This window comes from Paramisgurnus dabryanus, chromosome 11, assembly GCF_030506205.2.
Source record: "Paramisgurnus dabryanus chromosome 11, PD_genome_1.1, whole genome shotgun sequence".
Classification (NCBI taxonomy): domain Eukaryota; kingdom Metazoa; phylum Chordata; class Actinopteri; order Cypriniformes; family Cobitidae; genus Paramisgurnus; species Paramisgurnus dabryanus.
Window position 1 is genome coordinate 40361051 of NC_133347.1, and position 14331 is coordinate 40375381.

Here is a 14331-nt window from a genome sequence, read left to right on the forward strand (position 1 = left end):
TGGGACAGATCAGACATTGCATAATCATTGTAAACATGTCACTTCCTGTTGCCAGCTGGTGGCGCTATAACCATAAGTGACTATTGACATGTAGATGTGTTCAGTCCAGGACTCTTGTTAATCATGTGAAGTTAGGGAAAGATCGGACATTGCATAATCAGTGTAAACATGTCACTTCCTGTTGCCAGCTGGTGGCGCTATAACCATAAGTGACTATTGACATGTAGATGTGTTCAGTACAGGACTCTTATTAATCATGTGAAGTTTGGGACAGATCAGACATTGCATAATCATTGTAAACATGTCACTTCCTGTTGCCAGCTGGTGGCGCTATAACCATAAGTGACTATTGACATGTAGATGTGTTCAGGTCAGGACTCTTAGCAATCATGTGAAGTTTGGGACAGATCGCACACTGTATGCCTGAGTTCCAGCAACCTGTTTCATAGCGAAACATCAAATTTTGGCTGGCCGAAACAGACACAAATTTTAACATAGAATCAAATCCTTCGCAATTTAACATCACAAAGGCCTTAAGATGAGACTCGCATAATATGATGATGATCCGACGAAAACTGTAGGAGGAGTTAGTTAAAGATTGACTGCTGGAAACGAGAAAAACTGAGCCAAAATCTGAGAAATAATTCAAAATAGCTGACTTCTTGTTTGGTTTAGGGCTTTGCTCCAAGAGACTTTTTTGTAGGGCTTGTAATAATACATGAGCATACCGAAATTCGTACATGTAAGTTAAACACAGTCCAAGGGCTGCTTCATTCAATATTTGAAAGTGGCGCTAAAACATGTTCCTTCAGGTTGCCAGCTGGTGGCGCTATGGCTATAAATGAAAATTGTTATGTAGATGTGTTCAGGTCAGGACTCTTAGCAATCATGTGAAATTTGGGACAGATCGGACATTGTATGCATGAGTTCCAGCAACTTCCTGTTTCATTGGAAAACATCAAACTTTGTCGGGCCAGAACCGACACAAATTTTTACGTAGAGTCAAATCCTTCGCAATTTAGCATCACAAAGGCCTTAAGATGACACTCACCAAAAATGAAGATGATCCGACGAAAACTGTAGGAGGAGTTAGTTAAAGTATGACGCCTGGAAATGACAAAAACTGCGCCCAAATCACAAAAATAACTCTGAATAGCTGACTTCCTGTTTGGTTTACGGCTTCGCTCCAAGAGACTTTTTTGTAGGTCTTGTCATGCTACAGAAGTGTACCGAATTTCATAATTGTACGTCAAACACAGTCCGAGGGCTGCTTCGTTGAAAATTTGTAGGTGGCGCTATAGAGCCATTTTCCCACGCCTAATTCTAAAGCCTACACCACATGTAAATTTTCATCACTCTTGATATCTGTGCAAAATTTCATGAGTTTTCGAGTATGTTTAAGCCCTCTAAAGTCCCGCTGAAGTCGGAGAAGAAAAAGAAAAATAATAATAAATATAGCTGCAAGCAGCAATGGCGGGCCCTCGCACGTTTTTTTATCGCTACACGATGCGTCCGAGAAAACGATGCACGGTGGGCAAGGGCATCAAGTGGGTAAACATCAGTGGGCTATTTAATGTTGTTACTGAGCCATTTGGGGACTGTAGGTAAAAGAAAAAACCCACATTTTAAACAAATGGGGGCGCTAGTGAGCCACTAAAGAGACACGCCTTTGTCTGACCTATTTGTCCACTCTGAACAGCCGACAACTCTGATGTGTGTGCCAACGTTTAGGTTAATCTAAGCACGCCAAGAGTCCTAAATATGCCTGAAATAAAAGAAAAGTTTGACGCGTTGCCATGGGAACAGCGTTTGAGATGTCCAAAATTCCTTCGCAATTTAGCGTCTACAATGTCTCAGCATCATGTGGACCACTTCTGGTGTGAATCACATTATTTCCCTAGAAGTAGTATTTAAAAGAACATCGCATGCAACTGTCAGGTTAAAATAAGACTTTTATATGAAAGTAAAGTTTGACGCGTTGCCATGGGAACAGCGTTCGAGATATCAAAAATCCCTTCGCAATTTATCATCTACAATGTCTTGGCATCATGTTGACCACTTTTGGTGTCAATCGCATGAAAATCCTAGAAGGAGTATTTAAAAGAACATCGCATGGAACTGGCAAAAAAATCCACCTTTGTGACTGACACACTTCCTGGCGCCTGGTGGTGGCGCTATACCCGGGAGTCACAATAGGCACATCGATGCGATCGGAATCTTCAGACGAACAAACACCCCGCGTGTCATCACAAGAAGACATTTTTTGCCTTAGATATAAGACACTTCCTTTTTTTCTGATTTCGCCACAATTTTGTCGCCATGCCATGGCAGAACCGTTCGAGATATCAAAAATCCCTTCGCAATTTATCATCTACAAGGTCTCGGCATCATGTTCACCATGTTAGGTGTCATTCGCACGAAACCCCTAGGAGGAGTATTTAAAAGTTCACCGCATGCATTTTTTAAACAATCCAAAATAGCCGACTTCCTTTTGGGCGGAGCTAAAATGTTTGAGTGTGAAAGTTGTTTGGGTCGATGCGATCTATATGCGTACCAACTCTCGTACATGTGCGTACATGTTTGCTCGATCTGTGCCCCAATGTTTGTTTTTGCATTACAGGGGGCGCTACAGAGCTCCCTTGCCACGCCCATATTCCAGCCTTTGCATGAGCCTAGTGGCACGTGACTTTGACATCTGTGCCAAATGTCCGTTGTTTTCGAGCATGTTAAGGCACCCAAAGTGCATGCCAAGAGCTTAAATATGCCTGAAAATGAAAGTAAAGTTTGACGTGTTGCCATGGGAACAGCGTTAGAGATATCAAAATTCCCTTCGCAATTTATCATCTACAATGTCTCAGCATCATGTTGACCACTTTTGGTGTCAATCGCATGAAAATCCTAGGAGGAGTATTTAAAAGTTCACCACATGCAACTGTCAAGAAATCCACCTTTTGTGACTGCCACACTTCCTGGTGCTTGTTGGTGGCGCTATACCCGAGACTCAAAATAGGCACATCGATGCGATCGGAATCCTTGGCCAAACATACACACTGCGTTTCATCCCAATAAGACATTTTTTGCTTTAGATATTAGACACTTCCTGTTTCATTGAATTCGCCATAAATTTGTCGCCTCGCCATGGCAGAACCGTTCGAGATATCAAAAATCCCTTCGCAATTTAGCAAGTCCAATGTCTCAGCATCATGTTCACCACGTTTGGTGTCAATCGTATGAAATCCCTAGGAGAAGTATTTAAAAGTTCATGACTGACATACTTCCTGGCGCCTGGTGGTGGCGCTATACCCGGGAGTCACAATAGGCACATCGATGCGATCGGAATCTTCAGACGAACAAACACCCCGCGTGTCATCACAATAAGACATTTTTTGCCCTAGATATTAGACACTTCCTGTTTCTCTAAATTCGCCATAAATTCGTCGCCTCGCCATGGCAGAACCGTTCGAGATATCAAAAATCCCTTCGCAATTTAGCAAGTACAATGTCTCGACATCATGATCACCACGTTTGGTGTCAATCCCATGAATCCACTAGGAGGAGTATTTAAAAGTTCAACGAATGCATTTTTTAAACAATCCAAAATAGCCGACTTCCTGTTGGGCGGAGCTTAAATGTTAGAGGGCGAAAGTTGTTCGGGTCGATGAGATCTATATGCGTACCAACTCTCGTACATGTGCGTAAATTTTTGCCCGATCTGTGCATCAATGTTTTTTTTTGCATTACAGGGGGCGCTATAGAGCCCCCGTGCCACGCCCGTGTTCCAGCCTTTGGATTTCTGCGATGACGGACGACTCTGACATCTGTGCCAAATTTCAAGAGTTTTCGAGTATGTTAAGGCCCCCAAAAAGTCCAAAAGTGTTAAAAAAAAAAAAAAATAAAAAAAAAATAAAAATAATAATCCGAGCAAAAACAATAGGGCTTCGCACCTACGGTGCAGGCCATTCTGGCCTGCTCCTCGGTGCTCGGGCCCTAATAAAAAACTGCAAGCAGTGATGGAAGGGCCCTCGCACTCATGTGCACCGCCACTCTATGGCCTTAGTAAAGCAATAAACCAGGGGGATTGAAATTTCCGTGGATAAATATAGGTGGATATTCAAAGGAACTTTGAAGTGCCACTACTTCTTTATGCAGCAGGTGGCGCTATGATTGTAATTGATTGTTGTAACATTGATGTGTTGAGGCCAGGACCCTTGTCAAATGTATGATGTCTGTGACAGGTCGGACATTGCATGTCTGAGTTACAACAGCTTTCTCATGGCGAAAAATCAAACTTTGATAGGCCACAACGGACACGCCCCTTTAACGAAATGTCAAGATCTTCACAATTTATCATTGTGAAGTCCCTAAGTTCAGACTGACCAAATATGATGATGATCTGAATACATTTCAATGAGCAGTAAATCACAGTGTAAAACATGTCATTTCCTGCTTCCAGCAGGTGGCGCTATAACTTTTACTGAATATTGCCATGTTGATGTGTTCAGGACAGGACAATTATCAAACTTGTGAAGCGTGGGTCAGATTGGACATTTTAAACCTGAGTTAGAACAACTTCCTGTTTCATTGAGAAACAGAAATTTGGCAAGCCGCCACATACACACCCTCCATTGAAATGTCAAGATCTCCGCAATTTAGCATTGCAAAGCCCTTTAGATGACACTCACCAAATATGATGATTATCTGATTAAATTTATAGGAGGAGTTTGTTAAAATACGAAGGCCAGAAATGGCAAAATTTGCACTCAAATTACAGAGAAAATTCAAAATGGCTGACTTCCTGTGGGGTTTAGAGCTTTGCTCCAAGAGACTTTTTTGTAGGTCTTGGGGTGATACATGATCCTACCGCATTTCGTATCTGTGCGATTAACGTAGCGGGGGGGGCTGCTCTATTGAATTTTTGTAGGTGGCGCTATAGAGCCATTTTAACACCCCAAGTTCTGAAGCCTATATCACATGAAAATATTCGCCACTTTTGACACGTGTGCAAGGTTTCATGACTTTTTGAGCTCGTTTAGGCTGTCAAAAATGGGATTCATTTAGCGATATTTTGCGAGGCCGCGACGGACACGCCCTTTAACGAAAAGTCAAGGTCGTTGCTATTTATCATCACACAAGGTCTTGAGATTAGACTGATGAAATATGATGTTGATATAATCAAATCTCCAAGAGCAGTAAGTCACAGCATAAAAGGTGGTATTTCCTGCTGCCTCTAGGTGGCGCTATGACTGATACTGAATTATGCCATGTTGATGTGTTCAGGCCGGGACCCTTATGAAACGTGTGAAGTTGGGGGCAGATCGGACTATTTATGTCTGAATTACAACAGCTTCCTGTTTCATGGTGAAACATCACACTTTGCCAGGCCGCCACGGACACGCCCTTCAACAAAAAGTCAAGATCTTCGCAATTTATCATCGCAAAGGGCTTAACATCAGTCAGACCGAATATGATGATGATTTGATTAAATCTCTAAGAGCAGTAAATCACAGCGTAAAACATGGTATTTCCTCCTACCTCTAGGTGGCGCTATGAGTGAAGTTGAATATTGGCAATGAAATGTGTTCAGGCCAAGACTCTTATCAAACATGTGAAGCGTGGGGCAGATTGGACATTGTATGCCTGAGTTAGAGCCACTTCCTGTTTCATGGCGAAAATGCAGAAATTTGTCAGGCCGCCACGGACACACCCTCCAACGAAAAGTCAAGATCTCCGCAATTTAACATCTCAAAGGCCTTTAGATGAGATTGACCAAATATGATGACAATCTAACAAAATCTCTAGGAGGAGTTCGTTAAAGTACGAAGCCTGGAAATGACAAAATTTGCACAGAAATCACAGCAAAAATTCAAAATGGCTGACTTCCTGTGAGGTTTAGAGCTTCGCTCCAAGAGACTTTTTTGTAGGTCTTGGGGTGACATATGACCCTACCAAATTTCGTATCTGTAGGATTTTCGTAGCGGCGGGGCTGTTCTCTTGAAATTTTGCAGGTGGCGCTATCGAGCCATTTCTGCACGCCCACTTCTGGCGCCTATGCCACATGTAAATTTTTGCCACTTCTGACGTGTGTGCAACGTTTTATGACTTTTTGAGCTTGTTTAGCCTGTCAAAATGCGATTCATTTAGCGATACTTTGCCAGGCCGCCACGGACACGCCCTTTAATGAAAAGTCAAGGTCGTTGCTTTTTATCATCACACAAGGTCTTGAGATTACACTGGTGAAATATGATGTTGATATGGTTAAATACCTAAGAGCAGTAAGTCACAGCATCAAACATGGTATTTCCTGCTGCCTCTAGGTGGCGCTATGAGTGTAACTGAATTATGCCATGTTGATGTGTTCAGGCCTGGACCCTTATCAAACGTGTGAAGTCAGGGGCAGATCGGACAATGTATGCCTGAATTACATCAGCTTCCTGTTTCATGGCGAAACATTACACTTTGCCAGGCCGCCACGGACACGCCCTCCAATGAAAAGTCAAAAGCTCCGCAATTTAGCATCGCAAAGGCCTTTAGATGATACTGACCAAATATGATGATGATCGGATTAAATCTCTAGGAGGAGTTCGTTAAAGTACGACGCTTGGAAATGTCAAAAAATGACAGAGAAAATTCAAAATGGCTGACTTCCTGTGGGGTTTAGAGCTTAGCTCCAAGAGACTTTTTTGTAGGTCTTGGAGTAATAGATGATCCTACCAAATTTCGTATCTGTAAGTTTTTCGTAGTGGGGGGGGCTGTTCTCTTGAAATTTTGCAGGTGGCGCTATCGAGCCATTTTTACACGCCCACTTCTGACGTCTATACTACATGTAAATTTTCGCCACTTCTGACGCGTGTGCAAATTTTCATGAGTTTTCGGGTATGTTTAGGCATTCAAAAATGTGATCCATTTCGGAGAAGAAGAAGAAGAAGAAGAAGAAAAAAAGAAGAATAATAATAATAAACGGAGCAAAAACAATAGGGTCCTCACACCCTGGTGTGCTCGGGCCCTAATAATAATAATAATAATAATAATTAAAACTGCAAGCAGTGATGGAAGGGCCCTCGCACGCATGTGCACCGCCACTCTATGGCCTTAGTAAAGCGATGAACCAGGGGGATTGAAATTTCAGTGGGTAAATATAAGCGGATATTCAAAGGAACTTTGAAGTGCCACACCTCCTTTGTGCAGCAGGTGGCGCTATGATTGTATTTGATTGTTGTAACATTGATGTGTTGAGGCCAGGACCCTTGTCAAACGTATGATGTCTGTGATAGGTCGGACATTGCATGCCTGAGTTACACCAGCTTTCTCATGGAGAAACATCACTCTTTGCGAGGGCCGCCACGGACACGCCCTTCAACGAAAAGTCAAGATCTTCGCAATTTATCATCGCAAAGGGCTTAAGATCAGTCTCACCTGATATGATAATGATTTGATTAAATCTCTGAGAACAGTGAATCACAGCGTAAAACAAGGCATTTACTGCTACCTCTAGGTGGCGCTAGGACTGAAGCTGAATATTGGCATTGAAATGTGTTCAGGCCAAGACTCTTATCAAACGTGTGAAGTGTGAGGTAGATTGGACATTGTATGCCTTAGTTATAACAACTTCCGGTATCATGGCGAAAACGCTGAACTTTGTCAGGCCGCCACGGACACACCTTCCAACGAAAAGTCAAAAGCTCCGCAATTTAACATCGCAAAGGCCTTTAGATGAGATTGACCAAATATGATGACGATTTGACAAAATCTCTAGGAGGAGTTCGTTAAAGTACGAAGCCTGGAAATGACAAAATTTGCACAGAAATCACAGCTAAAATTAAAAATGGCTGACTTCCTGTGAGGTTTAGAGCTTCGCTCCAAGAGACTTTTTTGTAGGTCTTGGGGTGATATATGACCCTACCAAATTTCGTTTCTGTAGGATTTTCGTAGCGGCGGGGCTGTTCTCTTGAAATTTTGCAGGTGGCGCTATCGAGCCATTTCTGCACGCCCACTTCTGGCGCCTATGCCACATGTAAATTTTTGCCACTTCTGACGTGTGTGCAACGTTTTATGACTTTTTGAGCTTGTTTAGCCTGTCAAAATGCGATTCAATTAGCGATACTTTGCCAGGCCGCCACGGACACGCCCTTTAATGAAAAGTCAAGGTCGTTGCTTTTCATCATCACACAAGGTCTTGAGATTACACTGGTGAAATATGATGTTGATATGGTTAAATACCTAAGAGCAGTAAGTCACAGCGTCAAACATGGTATTTCCTGCTGCCTCTAGGTGGCGCTATGAGTGTTACTGAATTATGCCATGTTGATGTGTTCAGGCCTGGACCCTTATCAAACGTGTGAAGTCAGGGGCAGATCGGACAATGTATGCCTGAATTACATCAGCTTCCTGTTTCATGGCGAAACATTACACTTTGCCAGGCCGCCACGGACACGCCCTCCAATGAAAAGTCAAAAGCTCCGCAATTTAGCATCGCAAAGGCCTTTAGATGATACTGACCAAATATGATGATGATCGGATTAAATCTCTAGGAGGAGTTCGTTAAAGTACGACGCTTGGAAATGTCAAAAAATGACAGGGAAAATTCAAAATGGCTGACTTCCTGTGGGGTTTAGAGCTTAGCTCCAAGAGACTTTTTTGTAGGTCTTGGAGTAATAGATGATCCTACCAAATTTCGTATCTGTAAGTTTTTCGTAGTGGGGGGGCTGTTTTCTTGAAATTTTGCAGGTGGCGCTATCGAGCCATTTTTACACGCCCACTTCTGACGCCTATACTACATGTAAATTTTCGCCACTTCTGACGCGTGTGCAAATTTTCATGAGTTTTCGGGTATGTTTAGGCCCTCAAAAATGCGATCCATTTCGGAGAAGAAGAAGAAGAAGAAGAAGAAGAAGAAGAATAATAATTAAAACTGCAAGCAGTGATGGAAGGGCCCTCGCACTCATGTGCACCGCCACTCTATGGCCTTAGTAAAGCAATAAACCAGGGGGATTGAAATTTCCGTGGATAAATATAGGTGGATATTCAAAGGAACTTTGAAGTGCCAATACTTCTTTATGCAGCAGGTGGCGCTATGATTGTAATTGATTGTTGTAACATTGATGTGTTGAGGCCAGGACCCTTGTCAAATGTATGATGTCTGTGACAGGTCGGACATTGCATGTCTGAGTTACAACAGCTTTCTCATGGCAAAAAATCAAACTTTGATAGGCCACAACGGACACGCCCCTTTAACGAAATGTCAAGATCTTCACAATTTATCATTGTGAAGTCCCTAAGTTCAGACTGACCAAATATGATGATGATCTGAATACATTTCAATGAGCAGTAAATCACAGTGTAAAACATGTCATTTCCTGCTTCCAGCAGGTGGCGCTATAACTTTTACTGAATATTGCCATGTTGATGTGTTCAGGACAGGACAATTATCAAACTTGTGAAGCGTGGGTCAGATTGGACATTTTAAACCTGAGTTAGAACAACTTCCTGTTTCATTGAGAAACAGAAATTTGGCAAGCCGCCACATACACACCCTCCATTGAAATGTCAAGATCTCCGCAATTTAGCATTGCAAAGCCCTTTAGATGACACTCACCAAATATGATGATTATCTGATTAAATTTATAGGAGGAGTTTGTTAAAATACGAAGGCCAGAAATGGCAAAATTTGCACTCAAATTACAGAGAAAATTCAAAATGGCTGACTTCCTGTGGGGTTTAGAGCTTTGCTCCAAGAGACTTTTTTGTAGGTCTTGGGGTGATACATGATCCTACCGCATTTCGTATCTGTGCGATTAACGTAGCGGGGGGGGCTGCTCTATTGAATTTTTGTAGGTGGCGCTATAGAGCCATTTTAACACCCCAAGTTCTGAAGCCTATATCACATGAAAATATTCGCCACTTTTGACACGTGTGCAAGGTTTCATGACTTTTTGAGCTCGTTTAGGCTGTCAAAAATGGGATTCATTTAGCGATATTTTGCGAGGCCGCGACGGACACGCCCTTTAACGAAAAGTCAAGGTCGTTGCTATTTATCATCACACAAGGTCTTGAGATTAGACTGATGAAATATGATGTTGATATGGTTAAATCTCTAAGAGCAGTAAGTCACAGCATAAAAGGTGGTATTTCCTGCTGCCTCTAGGTGGTGCTATGACTGATACTGAATTATGCCATGTTGATGTGTTCAGGCCGGGACCCTTATGAAACGTGTGAAGTTGGGGGCAGATCGGACTATGTATGTCTGAATTACAACAGCTTCCTGTTTCATGGTGAAACATCACACTTTGCCAGGCCGCCACGGACACGCCCTTCAACAAAAAGTCAAGATCTTCGCAATTTATCATCGCAAAGGGCTTAACATCAGTCAGACCGAATATGATGATGATTTGATTAAATCTCTAAGAGCAGTAAATCACAGCGTAAAACATGGTATTTCCTTTTACCTCTAGGTGGCGCTATGAGTGAAGTTGAATATTGGCATTGAAATGTGTTCAGGCCAAGACTCTTATCAAACATGTGAAGCGTGGGGCAGATTGGACATTGTATGCCTGAGTTAGAGCCACTTCCTGTTTCATGGCGAAAATGCAGAAATTTATCAGGCCGCCACGGACACACCCTCCAACGAAAAGTCAAGATCTCCGCAATTTAACATCGCAAAGGCCTTTACAAGAGATTGACCAAATATGACGATGATCGGATTAAATCTGTGGTAGGAGTTCGTTAAAGTATGATGCCTGGAAATGACCAAATTTGCACAAAAATCAAGGCAAAAAATCAAAATGGCGGACTTCCTGTTGGGTTTAGAGCTTCGCTCCAAGAGACTTTTTTGTAGGTCTTGGGGTGATAGATGATCCTACCAAATTTCGTATCTGTACGTTTTTCGTAGCGGGGGGGCTGTTCTCTTGAAATTTTGCAGGTGGCGCTATCGAGCCATTTTTACACGCCCACTTCTGGCGCCTATACCACATGTAAATTTTCGCCACTTCTGACATGTGTGCAAAATTTCATGAGTTTTCGAGCATGTTTCGCCCCTCAAAAATGCGATTCACTTTGGAGAAGAAGAAGAATAAATAATAATAATAATAATAATAATAATAATAATAATAAACCGAGCAAAAACAATAGGGTCCTCGCACGCCGGTGTGCTCGGGCCCTAATAATAAACGGAGCAAAAACAATAGGGTCCTCACACCCTGGTGTGCTCGGGCCCTAATAAACCGAGCAAAAACAATAGGGTCCTCGCACCCCGGTGTGCTCGGGCCCTAATAATAACTCCTTGAAGAACAATAGGGTCCTCACACCCCGGTGTGCTCGGGCCCTAATTACTTTATTTTGCATGCATTTATGAGCAAAACCTCTTCAATGTGCCTTTTGATGGTCTGTGTAATTTTTATAACTTGATTTGTTTAATCCACATTGTTTTCGTGCTGTTCTATGTAATGACAGATATAAACACAATTAGACTTAAGAAGCACATACATTATTAAATCTCTCTCTCTTAATTAAGTTTATTAAGATAGATGAGGACTCATTTATTGCTGGACAGAGAGGGAATGAAAGCGCAGTCTTCTGGCAACAGTGTGTTTTTACATATTTCATTGCTTTTTGTTAAATTGCTCAGTCATGACTGTTTAAAACACACTTTGCATCACATTCATGATTTTATGGTAAAATGAAACTCTTTCGCGTCAATCCACGAGCATTTAACCCATAAACAAAGCACTTTCACTTTAATTGAGCTTGAGCAGCGCAGCAGAACCACACAGAAACGATTGCAGCACTGTTGCTACAGAGCCGCGAGCTTGCGCTGCTCGCGCTGCTCATGCGGCTCATGCGGCAGGGTGCATACTTGTTAACATGGGTGCTAAAAAAAATTGCGCCGCTTACACACTGCTCACACTTGCTGTGAAGCCGGTGTGGACTGGAGCCACTCGCGTTGCAACTACTCTACGGCGCCGCCTTTTTGGGTCTGACGAATCGACGCGCATATTTTGTGTCGACGTATTTTTTGCGTCAACGTAACCAGCCCTAATATTTATATATCACATAATATATATTTTTATGTTATATTTAAGGTAAACAGACAGGCGCGCCTCCAGAAATGCGTCCATTAAGCGTTATCCGCATTGTAAACGCGCTGCTTGCGCATCCAGTGTCCAAGCACAATAAACGCGTGAACTAATGAACAACAGTTTGTTTTTATATATTTTAAGTGTAATGCACAGCCAAGCCAGGTGACTTGCACGACCCACCTTTCCCCTGTGCAACGCATTTATTGGGAACCCCTAATATAAATTATCCTTTAAAGTAAAGGAATAATGGATCCATTGGAGCAGTTTATGCATGATACTATTGGACATGAAGTTGCGGGTTTTGCACGCGTTTGATATAAAATAAAATATACAAGGTTTATATTTAGTTGTTTGCAGTTTGAAATATTTTTTACAAGATATTCCTAATAAATCTAACTTGAACTATTTCTGAAATGTTTCTTTAATAAAGAACACCGCTATCTCATAACGCAGCGAAGTCCCTATTACATAAAGTGAATAATTGATTGTCGAGCATTCGATATCAACCTATTCAGCACCATCGCCATGGACAGCACCTGGTAACGTCGAACGTAAGAAAGAATCCCGCTAAGGTACAGTTCGGGAAACACGCCTAGAAAATGTATACCTGTAGTTAAGGTTTAACTTAAGAGTCTTAAGAGCTAAGAGACAACATTATCGGGAAACGCAGCCCTGTTTAATTTTGTCATTAATGCATTTTGCACAACAACTGCAATAGCCTATCCTATAAAACTTATGTAGTTTTAAATCCATAAAGTATATAAACAACGAAAATGACATAAGTTATAGCCACGTGATTGATTTTAATGTTCAAACATGATTTTAAAATAAATGTGTAGATAAAATTATTAGAGGAATGGATTTTTGCATTAAATTTTACCTCATATGTAAGTGTGTGATTCCATGCCCTCGTGAACTCTGAAAAACTTTGGCATTGTATTAAGAAGATGAATCTAGAAATGTCTACTAACATAACGTCGAGACAGTCACATTTTAAACCATACATTTTCTATACAGAGGAGGTTAACTGCACATTACCGTACTGGCGTTTGGGAATGTTAGCGTTTCTTACACGTTTTAATTCCTCAGATAGCCAAATGCAGCAGCAACAGCAAAGCTCGTGAGTGCGCTCAGATGCTGACGTCTGCGGCTGCGCTGACTGCAGCACCTGCCGCCAGAATAAAGTAATGTAACATGATCAAAACACTATCAAAACGGATGCAGCACAGAATTGATAATATTATGCATATTAAACAGATTCAAAGAAAGTAACAGATTAATGGATGCTTCTTTGATTTTGAGGTTGCATGCAAAATCCATTTAGCTCAAAAAACCGAGGGGGGCCGTGCCCCCTCAGTTTCAATTGGCATAACGCCTCTGCACACCGCAGACATGTTGCTTCAGACAAGCACGTGTAGGTCGTGGTTTCTGTTTGTGTGATCACAACATTTCGGCCGATTTGTTTCGGTGATAAAAATTTTTGGTGGCTGAATATTTGGTGCATCCCTAGTAGTTATGCTTCTGCCTACTAATTATTTTACTGCCCATATATTTAAAAAATTTATATAGATTAAAGACTGGATACTGTATCCTTTTCATAAGAAGCACATTAAACATGCATTCAGAATTACTATATTACGTAAATTCTAAGTTAAATATACATAATTCACTTGTGTAACTGGTTGGATGGTCTGTTTTCTCTGTGATAAACTGTGTTAAAACAGCTTTGCAAAAGACATTGTAAAAACGCTCTATCGAAATTAAACTGTTTGTGTTTTAGAGTGACCTGAAACAGGACATCTCCACCTCTGTGCTGTGGGTTAATAACAAACCTCACATGATCACACTGGATTACACACTGGAACTGCCTCAGCCAGAAGGTGTTCAGACTCCCCCTGAGACAAGGTATTGAGACTTAATGCTTCGGTCAGTTTTTTGGGTGGTGGTGGTAACCTAAAGGTTAATGATGGCATGTCAGAATTATTTTAGAAAGCCATATAAAAAGATAAACAAAAATGTAATGGTTGTTGTGCTGAGGTGTTATTCAAACAAAGTGCTGAAAATCCTCCTTTGCGATATGTATAATGATTTAACAGAAGTAAAGATCAAAGAACTATCAGTTAGGAAAATTAATAACGGCTTTAATATTGCTTTAAAACTGCAATAAACAGCCATTCGGCAGCGTTTTACATCAAAGGCCGACAGGCTATACCATTTGGGGAGGGGCCGCTCACTGATCCCCCTATATTTTTGAAAATCC

At 41.6% G+C, this 14331-nt stretch overlaps 1 protein-coding gene across 1 annotated transcript in view; it reads left to right on the top strand.

Annotated features, from left to right (window-relative positions):
- gnmt (glycine N-methyltransferase) overlaps positions 1-14008 on the top strand; it is a 59880-nt gene extending 45872 nt beyond the window's left edge. Inside the window, exon 5 of the mRNA XM_065275803.2 lies at positions 13852-14008. Coding sequence (XP_065131875.1) covers positions 13852-13983 — 132 coding nt within the window. The 3' untranslated portion in view covers positions 13984-14008. The remainder of the gene's footprint in view (positions 1-13851) is intronic.
- Positions 14009-14331: the final 323 nt, after the last annotated feature.